Source organism: Lates calcarifer, unplaced genomic scaffold (genome assembly GCF_001640805.2).
Source record: "Lates calcarifer isolate ASB-BC8 unplaced genomic scaffold, TLL_Latcal_v3 _unitig_2388_quiver_862, whole genome shotgun sequence".
NCBI classification, from domain to species: Eukaryota; Metazoa; Chordata; class Actinopteri; family Centropomidae; genus Lates; species Lates calcarifer.
The window spans coordinates 2,207-18,207 of record NW_026116180.1 but is presented as its reverse complement, the minus strand read 5'-3'; the positions used below and the strand labels follow the sequence as shown (position 1 = coordinate 18,207).

Below are 16,001 nucleotides of genomic sequence, written 5' to 3'. Positions count from 1 at the left end.
GCAGTAGTCTCAGTGAGTTTATCTCTTTTCTCTATAAACCCCACCCCCTGGTTTATTGACTATAACATTCCTTCTGCTGTCAGATTGATTGAGCGGTTTAACCTTGGACAAGACAGAAGAGAAACTGCAACATGAATCAAACTGAACGAGAATACGAGGTAAATAATGAATGAATAAGATCAGCAACTTCCACCAACTTTTATTTTATTTTAAATAGACCATACTGTTAAATGAGGGGTGTTAAAAAGAGGAAGAGACAAAAATAAAAACCTGTTTGTTAAGTGTTTGTTAAGTGAGTACGATGGCTCTCTGTCTGTGAGATCTGATGGACCTTTAAATGTAATTAACTGTATACACAGGGAGACACATTATGAGCAGGTGTTAGCTTCAGTGTTTTGTTGCTCAAACTTTGCTCTACTTTGTGTTTGAGACAGCATCATCTATATATATATATATATATATATATATATATATATATATATATATATATATATATATATATATATATATATAGGATTTACTTTAAAGGGTTGTATTTGAACGTGTCTTACAGATTTTGTATGATTATTTAGGTTAATTTCAAATTTAACTGAATATCTGTGATATTAATGGAGCAGACCTAATTGGTAACCATCACTGTGATGTTCATGATGGCTTAGTTTCATTTATTGACCCATTTTATACACTCTGAAATCATCAACATAACTACCACTATTTACGGGGTAAAACCACTTAGAATAAAAAAAATGCAGCATATGGAGCGATGGACAGGTGTTGAATGTCAACAGACAAATGGCAAATAGTTGCATGTGTGGTTGGTGTACAAATGTTATACATAATCGCTGGTTTAAAATGACAAATCACTGGCGTAAAGTGACAGTTGTAAATACGTATTGTACATGTCCAGTGATGGCAGCACTTCAGTCTTGTCCGACAGAGGAGATGGTGTTCAGTGGTAAGTTCAGTGGTATTACAGTTTTTGGGAAGAACCTACTTTTCAGTCTGTTTGTGTGTCCAGGGTGACCCAAAAAAAAAAAAAAGTTTTAAAGGCTTTTATGAAGCCTCAGTTAACCCAATCTATGTTTTTTAATGACTACATAATTTACTTTTCATTAATAAGATATAAGACATAATGTTATGGTTTTATCAAATAGTTCCACTAGTGTGAGCATGTCTCCAAGTAAAGAATGGGATTTAAAAACAAAATAGGTTTTTGAGTGCCTAAACATGCTTAAAAACTCATGAAACTTTGCACACGCATCAGACCTGGTGAAAATTGACATCTGATAGGGGTCTTGTTGATTTGCACTGTAAAATGGCTCCATAGCGCCCCCTTGGACACCCTCAAAACCCCCTTGCCATTGGGCTTAGTTTGTCCGAGGTGAACGAAATTTGGAGGCATGATGTAACATGCTGAGACGCACCAAAAAGTCTCTTGACATCATGGCCTCAAACCTACAGGAAGTCGGCCATTTTAATTTTATCGCACAAACGTGGTCAGGATACTCTCAAGGCCTTTGTGAAAGTTATCAAAAGATTTTGTTGATGTTAAAGGGTGTGACCGTGGCGGCACCTCACATTTTGATGACTTGCCATGAAACAGGAAGTTGCGTTTAAGTTGCTGTATCTCAGCCATGCTTTGTTCAATCAGCCCCAAATTTCAGTAATGATGAGGATCTCGACATGAACACACCCACATGTGAATATTCACAAAAAATTATAACATAAATACATTAAATCAAATCAATGCAATACACTGGAAAAGTTGACCAGTCTATGCTAGCTATGCTTAGCTGTGTTGTGCTATAAGGGAAACTACGCCCAGTTACATTACCAAGTCTATTCAAGGGAAAAATAAGATGCTTTTTTGGTGTGTTGCTTTGCAGTCCAGTTTTTGTTGTCCTGTCTATGTGGTTTCAGTGTTGTTGAAGAGTTCGATGATTGTTTCTTTGTTCTACTTACAGAGTTGGCTGCTTAATGCTGAGTCCACCAAGCATGTATGACAGAACCAGCAGGTATGACACAAAGTCATACCTGCTGGTTCTTGTGTCGCTACAATCGCTAAGTCCAGTCCAGTACAGGCCTCTATTTCAGGCAGGTCTTATGGAGGTCAGAGAGCTTTTTTTCTACCCTTGTGGTAGGAACATGAGAAGGACAGCAACTCATGCTCTCTCTTTAGGAGCATCAGAGAAGAGAAAAGGCCTTGAGTGTTTAGCAGAGTAGAGAGGAAGAGCAGAACTGGTGACATCATGGGACCAAGGCCATACAATGGTAGCTGAAGTTAGGATGATTTTACACCATGGTGAGAAAAGGTGAAAGACTTTGGAAGGCTGAGCTCAGCTCAGTCCTTCAGATTCAGATAGCCTTTCACATGCTGCATTTTTTTCTCCACAGATCTGCTGAAACTTATCAAGAGGAAGACAAGGAAACATTGCTCAAAAACAGGTAATGTGCCTGCCAAGAGCTGAAACTGCAAATTCCAGTTTGCTTTATGTATTGCCTTAAAATTGAACGATCAAATCAGATGACAGTTTTTTTTTAGAAATGTGTTTAATTACACAGTACCAGTCAAAAGTTTGGACACACCTTTTCATTCAATGGCTTTTCTTTATTTGTATTATTTTCTACATTGTAGAGTAATATTGAAGACATCATGATGATCATGACTGAACACATATGGAATTATGTAGTAAACAAAAAAGAGTGAAACAAACCAGAATGTTTTATAGTATAGATTCTTCAAATTAGCTACCTTTTGCTTTGATGACAACTTTACACACTTCTGGCGTTGTCTTAAACAACTTCATGAGGTGGAAGGAGTTCCCAGAGGTGCTGAGCACTTGTTGGCTTCTTTGCCTTCACTCTGTGGTCCAGCTCATTCCAAACCATCTCAGTTGGGTTTATATCAGGTGATTGTGGAGGCCAGGTCATCTAACACAGCACTCCATCATTCTCCTTGGTCAACTGGCCCTTACATAGCCTAGATGTGTGTTTGGTGTCATTGTCCTGTTAAAAAACAAATGATGTCCCACTAAACTCAAACCAGATGGGATGGCATGTCACTGCACAATGCTATGGTGGCCATGCTGGTTAAGTGTGCCTTGAATTTTGAATAAATCATTGACAGTGTCCCAGCAAAGCTCCCTCCACCATCACACCTCCTCCTCCTCCATGTGTGCTACACACACATATAGAAACCACACTGCTCACCTTTTCTGTGACTCACAAAGACATCATGGGTGGAACCAAAAATCTCAGACCTCAGATTTCCACTGGTCTAATGTCCATTCCTTGTCTTTCTTGGTCCAAACAATTCTCTTCTTGTTGTCTGTCCTCAGTAGTTTCTTTGCAGCAATTCAACCATGAATGCCTGACTCACTAAGTCTCCTCTGAACAGTTGACGTTAAGATGAGTCTGCTGCTTGAACATGAAACATTTATGTGGGCTGTAATCTGAGGTGCTGTTACTTTGCGTTTTTTGAGGCTGGTAACTCCTAATGAACTTATCCTCTGCAGCAGAGGTAACTCTTGGTCTTCCTTTCCTAGAGTGGTCCTCCTGAGAGCCAGTTTCATCACAGCGTTTGATGGTTTTTGTAACTGCATTTGAGGATATATTCAAAGTTGTTGAAATTTTCCAGATTGACTATCCTTCAGTTATAAAGTAATGATGGACTGTTGTTTCTCTTTACTTAGTTGAGTGGTTCTTGCCATAATATGGATTAGAACAGTATCTGAATAGGGCTGTTCACTAAACAGAACTGTGTGCTAACCCTAAACACAACTGATGGTCTCAAACACATTAAGAAGGCAAGAAATTCCACAACTTAAATCTTGACAAGGCACATGTCATGTCCAGGCTGAAGCTAGGCTGAACCCCAAAAAGCAGACTCAGGACACAGGCACAGATGGAGTAAGGGAGTTTTGTGATCCCAAGGTCTATTTAGAGAGTTGGATGGGGGGTCAGAACCGGGCTGGGTGACGACAGGGGGAAATCCGAGTTGGCCAGGTGCCGGGCCGAGGGGCCGGGGAGAGTGCAGAGGCCAGCCAGGAAACCGGGGAGACTGGCAACCAGGAAGAGTCCAGAGTCAGGGGTGGACGGCAGCGCTGGTACAGGCAAGGCTGAGGCACAGGACAACAAACAACAGTTAATTACTTTTGCCAGGAAACAAAAGTTACAGGCGCTAGGAAATAACTCTGAGATCAACTCAGTAGTAGACGGCCGTGAACGTTACCACGTGGGGAACTGTGACGACCTGGCGGCTTGTAGCTGGAGAACCGGGGTAGATGTCTGGCTGCCATGAGCTGATGAGGATCAGGTGAGACCAACACAGCCACCACGCCCCTGCAGGGAAGCAAAAAACCCGCACACATACACATACAGACCATCCCAAGGGAAGCGGCCATAACAGCACACCGAGTAATTGAAAACTGGCCGTGGTTTGTTTAGCACTTTTTTGTTTACTACAAGTGTTTCTGCATAGTTTCAATGTCCTCAGTATTAATCTACAATGAAGTATAGTAAGAAAGTGTGTGTTTATATTGTATGTATATATATACACACACACACACACATACACACACATATATATACACACACATATATATATGCATACATACACACATATATAGCATTTAAGTGTGTTATGTGATAGCCTCGATTGTTAAAATTGTGAAGATGAAGCCAAATTTAAACTAAAGACTATATTACAATGGGATCACACCAGCCACAAAACCCATCAACATCGTTGGGCCACGCTCAGCTTCAAACTTGGCTTTCATTTTGATCTCAACTATACACCTGTAAAGTTTTGTTAGTTTATTATTTTGCAAGGTCGCGGGGCTATTACGGTAATAAAACCTGCCCTGAAATAGACAGACATGTTAACAGCTGCCAAAGTCCTCAAAACCACTTCTGTGGTAGCTCCCACTACAGTAGGTGTATTACGTGCATTGATTTTCAAGATACAAGGTACAAGGTTCATTTATCATTGCTAATTGTAATCCCTTTATGCTACTCACCAAATGACAATAAAATAATAGAACAATAAACTTATATTAAAGAACAACAGGTGAAAGAAAAGTAGATAAAGAGGAACTATAAACTGTAAAAACAACACAGGGAATAAAAATATGAAAAAAATAAAACATAGAATGATCAAATAAAGTAAAATGTTAACTGTCATTAGTTTTGTGATTATTTCAGCTGCTGCACAAAGACACATTGTTATTCTTATTTGTTTTGCATTGCACCATCATGATGCAGGTTATTCTCCTGCTCTCATCTGTATCCATGAAGGGCACGTCCACATGCAGCAGCTCTTTTGGTGCCATGCACTCAGCATGCAGCTCCTGGGTCAGCTGAAGCACAAAGTCCCTTCTGGGAACTTTGTTGTTCATGCAGCGTTGGCACAGCACCCAGGAACTGATGGCAGCAAGATCCAGCACATTGTAAAAGGCAGCAGATGTGATTTGTGGTTAATTCGAGAGACGTGTACAGCTCCCTCATGTGTTAGTGGACATGCACAGAGACAATAATTGATCACTGCATATTTTTTGTTGAGTGAAAATCTACTTTGATTCTTCATTGTCAGATTCAACCACTGGAAAAATATACAACGTAAACAAGGCACAGTACGTCAGTTAAAATGAAAACATTGCCATTCTTATAAAAGACAGTTATATGTGTGTTTCCACAGAGGTGACTTATATTGTACAATACTAAAACTAGGATTTAACAGCAGTATACTAATGGTGTTGTGAGAATCATTCAGTCTGCAAATATATTTCTCAGTAAAGCCTGGAAAGTGTTGACTCCTGGATTACAAAACAATCAGCCGGCACTTTTAGTAATATCAGAATTATCAATTTCATGACATCGCGAGAACAAAAGTTTCTCAATCCCATCGTGGACCTGGATGGTAACAAACGATAGGTTTACTGGGCAAAACCGTAGCTTTCTTACACCCATGGTGGAGCAGAACGAAGGGTAACAAGGACTACAGAGACCATCATCCTTTGCGCTCCACTCACTCCCTCTTCAAATGTCATCATCAAACCTTTGATCTGTAATGTAACAATGTAATTTGTTGTCTCACTTGTTCTTTATGTCTGTTTGTTGTAAAAAAAGACAGAAGATTGACTTATTTAATACAATCAGGAAACAACTGTCAGATTGCCCCTGTATGTTTCTCTGCAGGGCAGTCAGTTTATCCCAAACTATAATAAACTGATAACAAATGTATTTCTTCTGCACAACAAAAGACTGGAAAATGAAGAAGTTGTGAAATCCAGCTGCCAGCGGTGTGATCAACATGAACATGAACAGAAAGAAAGGTTTGTATGTGGAACTACTGGATAATGGACCTAACAGACAGACATTTTAAAAACTCATTATCCAATGAATCATTACTGTTAACAGAATCAGTGATTTTATGATGAATCTGTGTTGTGAAGTGTTTTAATCAGACTAACCACTGATTATGTTTTTAACACAGAATGACTGAGATGGAAACATTTTACAAAGAGATTCTTCATAAGGCAAGGTCAGTATTTTTCTGAAGTGAACTTTTAATGAGACGTGAAACAGACTTTAAATTTCCTGAAGCTTGAACACAGAGTGTGGACACAGTCAGACCTGTACAATACAAAGCAATCCAACACAACAGCCCTGTAATACACTGTAAATAACTAACCTGCTGATTCAGTGTGTTAAACCATTGATGCTAACTTTAGTTCAGTTGATGCTTCTTCATGTGTTCAGTAACAACATGAAGCTTTTTCACACTCTGAATTTTTCCTCCACAGATCTGCTCTGAAACAAAAAGAGGAAGAACTGAAATCATTCAGAGACAGGTACTGTACATGCAAAGATCTGAAACTACAAAGTCCAGTTTGACGTTGGTGGACTTGTTTATCACTGTGATCAAGGATCACTATTTTGGATTGAAGATAAAAGATTTGAACATGTTTCTCATGATTGTCAACTTTGATCTGGAACAGCTCAAAACCACAGAGTCTACAGGGGCCTCTTGAAAAACCAAATGGTTAATAATGAACATTCTTACTCATTTTCTGATTGTGTCTCTGTTGGTACAGAATGGCAACTGAACTGGCTGTTTCAGTCACAGGAGACACAAAGAATATCCCAGTTAGTAAAACGCCGGCTGAGATCAAAACATTTTATGAAGAGAAACTTCATGAGGCAAGGTCAGTATTTTTCTTAAGGTAACTTTTAATAGAGTAATGAAACAGACTTTAAATTTACAGATGTTTAAGTTGACAGTTTGTGTAGTTGAGATGAAACTTGTTAAATGTAACATGTTTAAAAAGTCCATTTCATTGTAGTTTCATTACTTTACCAGAACACTGACCTATCAGTCTAGAGATTTAACATCAAGTTTGTTGACACGAACTTTAGTTCAGTTGATGAGTTTTCATGTGTTCAGTAACAACATGAAGCTTTTTCATAGACTGAATTTTTCCTCCACAGATCTGCTCTGAAACAGAAAGATGAAGAACTGAAATCAGTCAAAGACAGGTACTGTACATACAAAGAGCTGAAATTATGAATTCAGATTTACTTTATAGGTTGACATGGAAATGTCAAATCAATCATATTACAGGTTTTTTTAAATGTACATTTGCTCTCACATATGTTCTTTTATTTCTGTTTGGATGAAGGGACAGGAGAGCTCACTCTTTAATACATCAGATAGTTCCTGTCTGATTCTCTGCTTGTCAGTTCATCCCAAATTATAATAAACTGATAACAAATGTAGTTCTTCTGTACTGGAAAAGGCTTAGGAATGAAGAAACCATGAAACCCAGCTGCCGACGGTGTGAACAACATGAACGTGAACACAAAGAAAGGTTTGTTTCTAAGGGTGCTTTCACACCTTCCCTTTTTTATCTGAATTTTAGGACTTTTCAGTTTGGTCTGAACCAAAGTAGCAGGTGTGAAAGGTTCCTCAGACCAAAGGACCAAAACAATCCAGCAAGTATCAAGTTGCAGAATCAGTGATTTAAATAATCAATCCAAGTTCTGAAGTGTTTTAATCAGACTAAACACTGATGATGTTTTTAACACAGCATGACTGAGATTGAAACATTTTACAAAGAGAAACTTCATGAGGCAAGGTCAGAGTCTACAGGGGCCTCTTGAAAAACCAAATGGTTAATAATGAACATTCTTACTCATTTTCTGATTGTGTCTCTGTTGGTACAGAATGGCAACTGAACTGGCTGTTTCAGTCACAGGAGACACAAAGAATATCCCAGTTAGTAAAACGCCGGCTGAGATCAAAACATTTTATGAAGAGAAACTTCATGAGGCAAGGTCAGTATTTTTCTTAAGGTAACTTTTAATAGAGTTGTGAAGTGGGAATAGCCATGTCAGGTGCATGTGAAGCTACAAATTACTATGCCCAGAAAAAATTAAAAAAATTAAAAACACAGCCTAAATCAGTTCACTTTTAAAGTCTGTGTCAGTTTTGTAAGAATTCAGTGGCCATGTTACCAGATTTTGTTAACGGCTTCAATGACAAAGCGTTTGCTGGAGGCTTGGTAACATACTGACTGCTTGTTGGGCTGATTTACAAACTGCTGCTGCTGCCATGCTTGCCAGTAACATGCTAACAGTAGAAGGCCCCAGTCACACACCAAGCTAGATAGTTCACCAAATTTAAGTTAACTGCCAGTTGGCAAGACATTGAACTAACAGATATATAAAATAAAACAGACAAAAAAGTTACCAGTTTGTGCATACTTGCATTATCTTATCCTGTGTGATGACTTAGTGTGGACCATGCTGCATGTATATTTTGGAAAGTTTATTTATTCATCACTGTGTATACGTCATTATGTATTAATAACATGAAGCTTTTTCACACTGCATTTTTACTCCACAGATCTGCTCTGAAACGAAAAGATGAAGAACTGAAATCAGTCAAAAACAGGTACTGTACATGCAAAGACATGCAACTACAAATTAAAATTTGCCTCAGATACTGACACAAAAAATTTAACTAATCAGTTGACAGTTTCTTAAAATGTGCATTTGTTCTCACACTTTTTTCTGTTTAATTGGATCTCATACCTTTTTACAAATGTTGGTAATAAAGAAATGTTTCTCTGCTGAACGATCAGGTCATCCAAAATTATAATAAACTGATAATGAATGTATTTCTTCCATACAGTAAAAGACTTAAGAATGAAGAAGGTGTGAAATCCAGCTTTCGGCGGTGTGAACAACATGAATGTGAACACAAAGAAAGGTTTGTTTCTAAGGGTACTTTTACACCTACCTCGTTTAGTTTAAACCAAAATAACAGTGTGAAAGGTGCCATTTTGGTCCGTTGGTCCAAGAGGTGGTCCAACCCAAAGACGTGGTCTCAGCCCAAATGAGCTACATGGAGCTACCACCCCATGGACCCATTACCTGTGGGGATAGGCAGTGGGGTTGGGTGATTTGCTTACCAGGTGGCAGGCGAAGGCAGGGACCCAGGCATGCCAACATGTGGCGTAGACTAACTCTAGGGATGTGGAATGCCACCTCTCTAGTGCATAAAAAATATGAGCTGGTGCAGGAGGTAGATCGGTACCAACTAGATATAGTTGGGCTCACCTCTACGCACAGCATAGGCTCTGGAACCAAACTACTGGGCTGTGGCTGTTGTGCGTGCTTATGCACCGAACAGCAGCTCGGAGTACCCGGCCTTCTCTGGGTGGTATTCCAGAAAGGGTACTGGCTGGGAACTCCATAGTTCTGTTGTGGGCGACGACGGGGAAACCTGGAGGAGCGTGATTGGGAGGAACAGCCTGGGGGAAGCCTGGGGATGTTGAGTCAGAGTGGGCAATGTTCAAAGTCTCCATTGTAGATGTGGGAGGCAGGAGCCGTGGTCAGAAGGTGGTCGGGGTCAGTCGAGGCAGCAACCTAAGATCCCGCTGGTGGATACCTGCAGTGAGGGAGACCATCAAGCCGAAGAAGGAGGTCTTTAAGGCTTGGTTTGCCCAGGGTTCTCCTGAAGCAGCAAACGGGTACCAGGAGGCCAGAAGGGTTGCAGCTACAGCGAACACAGAAGCAAAACCTTGGGTGTTGGAGATTCAGGAGGAGCAATGTGGATTCTGTCCTGCCCACAGAACACTGCACCAGCTTTTCACTCTTGCAGGAGAGCTGAGGAGTAATGGGAATTTGACCATCCAGTCTACATGTGTATTGTAGACTTGGAGAATGCTTATGACCGTGTCCCCTGAGGGATCCTGAAGGGGTATACTGCAAGAGTATGGGGTACTGGGGCCACTGATGCGAGCCATCAGGTTCTTCAACCAAAGTGGGAGCTGTCTTAGTATTCTCGGCACAAAGTCAAACATGTTTGCAATGGGTGTTGGACTCCGCCAAGGTTGTCCCTTGTCCCCAATCCTGTTCGTGGTATTAATGGATAAGATCTCAAGGTGCAACCAAAGTGAGGACCGTGTCCCGACTGGGGGCCTCAGAATCACATTCCTGCTTTTTGCAGATGATGTTGTTCTGTTGGCTTCATCAGACCATGACCTTCAGCACAACCTGGGGAGGTTTGCAGCTGAGTATGAAGAAGTAGGGTTGAGGGTCATCACCTCCAAGTCTGAAGCTATGGTTCTCAGCCGGAAAACGGGAGAGTTGCTGCCTCAAGCGAAGGACTTTTAGTATCTTGGGGTCTTGTTCACAAGTCAGAGTACAATGAAGTGAAGGAATTGACAGGAGGATTCGTGCGACATCAGCAGTAATATGGTCGCTGTACCCGACCGTTGTGGTGAAGAGGGAGCTGAGCTGGGAGGCAAAGTTCTCTGTCTACCAGTTGATCTATGATCCAACCTCCAGGATGTCTGGGCTCAGCCTTAGAGATAAGATGAGGAGCGTGGACATCCAGAGGGAGCTTGGAGTAGAGCCACTGCTCCTTTGTCCTGGAAGGAGCCAGTTGAGGTGGTTCAGGCATCTGGTTAGAGATTTTCTGGGCAAATCCAACTGGGAAGAGATCTCGGGGTAGACCCAGAACTTGCTGAAGAGATACATCTCATCTGGCCTGGGAGTGCCTCAGGATCCCCCAGAAGGAGCTGAAAAACGTTGCTAGGGAGAGGGACATCTGGAATACCCTGCTGAGCCTGTTGCCACCGTGACCCGACCCCAGATAAGCGGAAAGAAAATAAATGAAATGAAATGCAACCAAAACATAACCTTTGGTTCAAACTGTCAGGAGTTAAAACACCATAAAAGTATTTCTCCAAATGATTAACAGACATTTTCAAAATCAACAATCCTGCAAGTATCAAGTGTCAGAATCAGTGATTTACATAATGAGTTCTGAAGTGTTTTAATCAGACTAAACACTGATGATGTTTTTAACACAGCATGACTGAGATGGAAACATTTTACAAAGAGAAACTTCAGGAGGCAAGGTCAGTATTTTTCTGAAGTGAACTTTTAATGAGACGTGAAACAGACTTTAAATTTCCTGAAGCTTGAACACAGAGTGTGGACACAGTCAGACCTGTACAATACAAAGCAATCCAACACAACAGCCCTGTAATACACTGTAAATAACTAACCTGCTGATTCAGTGTGTTAAACCACTGATGCTAACTTTAGTTCAGTTGATGCTTCATCATGTGTTCAGTAACAACATGAAGCTTTTTCACACTCTGAATTTTTCCTCCACAGATCTGCTCTGAAACAAAAAGAGGAAGAACTGAAATCATTCAGAGACAGGTACTGTACATGCAAAGATCTGAAACTACAAAGTCCAGTTTGACGTTGGTGGACTTGTTTATCACTGTGATCAAGGATCACTATTTTGGATTGAAGATAAAAGATTTGAACATGTTTCTCATGATTGTCAACTTTGATCTGGAACAGCTCAAAACCACAGAGTCTACAGGGGCCTCTTGAAAAACCAGATGGTTAATAATGAACATTCTTACTCATTTTCTGATTGTGTCTCTGTTGGTACAGAATGGCAACTGAACTGGCTGTTTCAGTCACAGGAGACACAAAGAATATCCCAGTTAGTAAAACGCCGGCTGAGATCAAAACATTTTATGAAGAGAAACTTCATGAGGCAAGGTCAGTATTTTTCTTAAGGTAACTTTTAATAGAGTAATGAAACAGACTTTAAATTTACAGATGTTTAAGTTGACAGTTTGTGTAGTTGAGATGAAACTTGTTAAATGTAACATGTTTAAAAAGTCCATTTCATTGTAGTTTCATTACTTTACCAGAACACTGACCTATCAGTCTAGAGATTTAACATCAAGTTTGTTGACACGAACTTTAGTTCAGTTGATGAGTTTTCATGTGTTCAGTAACAACATGAAGCTTTTTCATAGACTGAATTTTTCCTCCACAGATCTGCTCTGAAACAGAAAGATGAAGAACTGAAATCAGTCAAAGACAGGTACTGTACATACAAAGAGCTGAAATTATGAATTCAGATTTACTTTATAGGTTGACATGGAAATGTCAAATCAATCATATTACAGGTTTTTTTAAATGTACATTTGCTCTCACATATGTTCTTTTATTTCTGTTTGGATGAAGGGACAGGAGAGCTCACTCTTTAATACATCAGATAGTTCCTGTCTGATTCTCTGCTTGTCAGTTCATCCCAAATTATAATAAACTGATAACAAATGTAGTTCTTCTGTACTGGAAAAGGCTTAGGAATGAAGAAACCATGAAACCCAGCTGCCGACGGTGTGAACAACATGAACGTGAACACAAAGAAAGGTTTGTTTCTAAGGGTGCTTTCACACCTTCCCTTTTTTATCTGAATCTTAGGACTTTTCAGTTTGGTCTGAACCAAAGTAGCAGGTGTGAAAGGTTCCTCAGACCAAAGGACCAAAACAATCCAGCAAGTATCAAGTTGCAGAATCAGTGATTTAAATAATCAATCCAAGTTCTGAAGTGTTTTAATCAGACTAAACACTGATGATGTTTTTAACACAGCATGACTGAGATTGAAACATTTTACAAAGAGAAACTTCATGAGTCAGAGTCTACAGGGGCCTCTTGAAAAACCAAATGGTTAATAATGAACATTCTTACTCATTTTCTGATTGTGTCTCTGTTGGTACAGAATGGCAACTGAACTGGCTGTTTCAGTCACAGGAGACACAAAGAATATCCCAGTTAGTAAAACGCCGGCTGAGATCAAAACATTTTATGAAGAGAAACTTCATGAGGCAAGGTCAGTATTTTTCTTAAGGTAACTTTTAATAGAGTAATGAAACAGACTTTAAATTTACAGATGTTTAAGTTGACAGTTTGTGTAGTTGAGATGAAACTTGTTAAATGTAACATGTTTAAAAAGTCCATTTCATTGTAGTTTCATTACTTTACCAGAACACTGACCTATCAGTCTAGAGATTTAACATCAAGTTTGTTGACACGAACTTTAGTTCAGCTGATGAGTTTTCATGTGTTCAGTAACAACATGAAGCTTTTTCATAGACTGATTTTTTCCTCCACAGATCTGCTCTGAAACAGAAAGATGAAGAACTGAAATCAGTCAAAGACAGGTACTGTACATACAAAGAGCTGAAATTATGAATTCAGATTTACTTTATAGGTTGACATGGAAATGTCAAATCAATCATATTACAGGTTTTTTTAAATGTACATTTGCTCTCACATATGTTCTTTTATTTCTGTTTGGATGAAGGGACAGGAGAGCTCACTCTTTAATACATCAGATAGTTCCTGTCTGATTCTCTGCTTGTCAGTTCATCCCAAATTATAATAAACTGATAACAAATGTAGTTCTTCTGTACTGGAAAAGGCTTAGGAATGAAGAAACCATGAAACCCAGCTGCCGACGGTGTGAACAACATGAACGTGAACACAAAGAAAGGTTTGTTTCTAAGGGTGCTTTCACACCTTCCCTTTTTTATCTGAATCTTAGGACTTTTCAGTTTGGTCTAAACCAAAGTAGCAGGTGTGAAAGGTTCCTCAGACCAAAGGACCAAAACAATCCAGCAAGTATCAAGTTGACAGAATCAGTGATTTAAATAATCAATCCAAGTTCTGAAGTGTTTTAATCAGACTAAACACTGATGATGTTTTTAACACAGCATGACTGAGATGGAAACATTTTACAAAGAGAAACTTCAGGAGGCAAGGTCAGTATTTTTCTGAAGTGAACTTTTAATGAGACGTGAAACAGACTTTAAATTTCCTGAAGCTTGAACACAGAGTGTGGACACAGTCAGACCTGTACAATACAAAGCAATCCAACACAACAGCCCTGTAATACACTGTAAATAACTAACCTGCTGATTCAGTGTGTTAAACCACTGATGCTAACTTTAGTTCAGTTGATGCTTCTTCATGTGTTCAGTAACAACATGAAGCTTTTTCACACTCTGAATTTTTCCTCCACAGATCTGCTCTGAAACAAAAAGAGGAAGAACTGAAATCATTCAGAGACAGGTACTGTACATGCAAAGATCTGAAACTACAAAGTCCAGTTTGACGTTGGTGGACTTGTTTATCACTGTGATCAAGGATCACTATTTTGGATTGAAGATAAAAGATTTGAACATGTTTCTCATGATTGTCAACTTTGATCTGGAACAGCTCAAAACCACAGAGTCTACAGGGGCCTCTTGAAAAACCAAATGGTTAATAATGAACATTCTTACTCATTTTCTGATTGTGTCTCTGTTGGTACAGAATGGCAACTGAACTGGCTGTTTCAGTCACAGGAGACACAAAGAATATCCCAGTTAGTAAAACGCCGGCTGAGATCAAAACATTTTATGAAGAGAAACTTCATGAGGCAAGGTCAGTATTTTTCTTAAGGTAACTTTTAATAGAGTAATGAAACAGACTTTAAATTTACAGATGTTTAAGTTGACAGTTTGTGTAGTTGAGATGAAACTTGTTAAATGTAACATGTTTAAAAAGTCCATTTCATTGTAGTTTCATTACTTTACCAGAACACTGACCTATCAGTCTAGAGATTTAACATCAAGTTTGTTGACACGAACTTTAGTTCAGTTGATGAGTTTTCATGTGTTCAGTAACAACATGAAGCTTTTTCATAGACTGAATTTTTCCTCCACAGATCTGCTCTGAAACAGAAAGATGAAGAACTGAAATCAGTCAAAGACAGGTACTGTACATACAAAGAGCTGAAATTATGAATTCAGATTTACTTTATAGGTTGACATGGAAATGTCAAATCAATCATATTACAGGTTTTTTTAAATGTACATTTGCTCTCACATATGTTCTTTTATTTCTGTTTGGATGAAGGGACAGGAGAGCTCACTCTTTAATACATCAGATAGTTCCTGTCTGATTCTCTGCTTGTCAGTTCATCCCAAATTATAATAAACTGATAACAAATGTAGTTCTTCTGTACTGGAAAAGGCTTAGGAATGAAGAAACCATGAAACCCAGCTGCCGACGGTGTGAACAACATGAACGTGAACACAAAGAAAGGTTTGTTTCTAAGGGTGCTTTCACACCTTCCCTTTTTTATCTGAATCTTAGGACTTTTCAGTTTGGTCTGAACCAAAGTAGCAGGTGTGAAAGGTTCCTCAGACCAAAGGACCAAAATTTGGTCCGACCAAAAGAGGTGGTCTCAGCCTAGATCAAAGTGAACCATGGTTTGGTTTATTGGCAGTGTGAAAACTGAAAAGATGCCAACAACAGACACAGTTGTTCATAAACCAATTAGTGTCAAGTATAGGGAGACACAACACACACAGGTGATAACGACAACATGTACGTATGTCAGGCAAAGCTACGTGGTGGACTTGTGACATGAAACCAAAACGGACAGAATTAAAAAACATGAAACTTGAATTAGAACTTGGTCTTGACTTTTTCAGGTCTGAAAACACTATTCAAGTATTTGATTAAAAGCTCAGAGATACATTTTAAAAGTAAACCATTCCTTGTTGACAGAATCAGTGATTTTAACAATGAATCTGTGCTGTGAAGTGTTTTAATCAGACTAAACACTG

General features: G+C 39.3%; 1 protein-coding gene across 1 annotated transcript; it reads left to right on the top strand.

Moving 5' to 3' along the window:
* Positions 1-80: 80 nt before the first annotated feature.
* Positions 81-15,625, top strand: LOC108892728 (golgin subfamily A member 6-like protein 22). The gene is made up of 21 exons (XM_051068049.1): positions 81-158; positions 2,395-2,445; positions 6,261-6,332; positions 6,494-6,541; positions 6,804-6,851; positions 8,224-8,334; positions 8,906-8,953; positions 9,194-9,271; positions 11,382-11,429; positions 11,692-11,739; positions 11,983-12,093; positions 12,377-12,424; positions 12,685-12,756; positions 13,106-13,216; positions 13,500-13,547; positions 13,808-13,879; positions 14,100-14,147; positions 14,410-14,457; positions 14,701-14,811; positions 15,095-15,142; positions 15,403-15,625. Exons 4-21 carry the CDS (start codon positions 6,495-6,497, stop codon positions 15,623-15,625), a joined length of 1,368 nt encoding a protein of 455 aa, XP_050924006.1. The 5' UTR covers positions 81-158; positions 2,395-2,445; positions 6,261-6,332; position 6,494.
* The last annotated feature ends 376 nt before the right edge of the window (positions 15,626-16,001 follow it).

Excerpts from the sequence above, each read along its gene's own strand:
- LOC108892728 (XM_051068049.1), top strand. The coding sequence starts at position 6,495 with ATGACTGAGATGGAAACATTTTACAAAGAGATTCTTCATAAGGCAAG. Across the intron at positions 11,430-11,691 it reads GAGAAACTTCAGGAGGCAAG|ATCTGCTCTGAAACAAAAAG; the intron begins GTCAGTATTTTT and ends TTTCCTCCACAG. Across the intron at positions 12,425-12,684 it reads CTGAAATCAGTCAAAGACAG|GCTTAGGAATGAAGAAACCA; the intron begins GTACTGTACATA and ends GTACTGGAAAAG.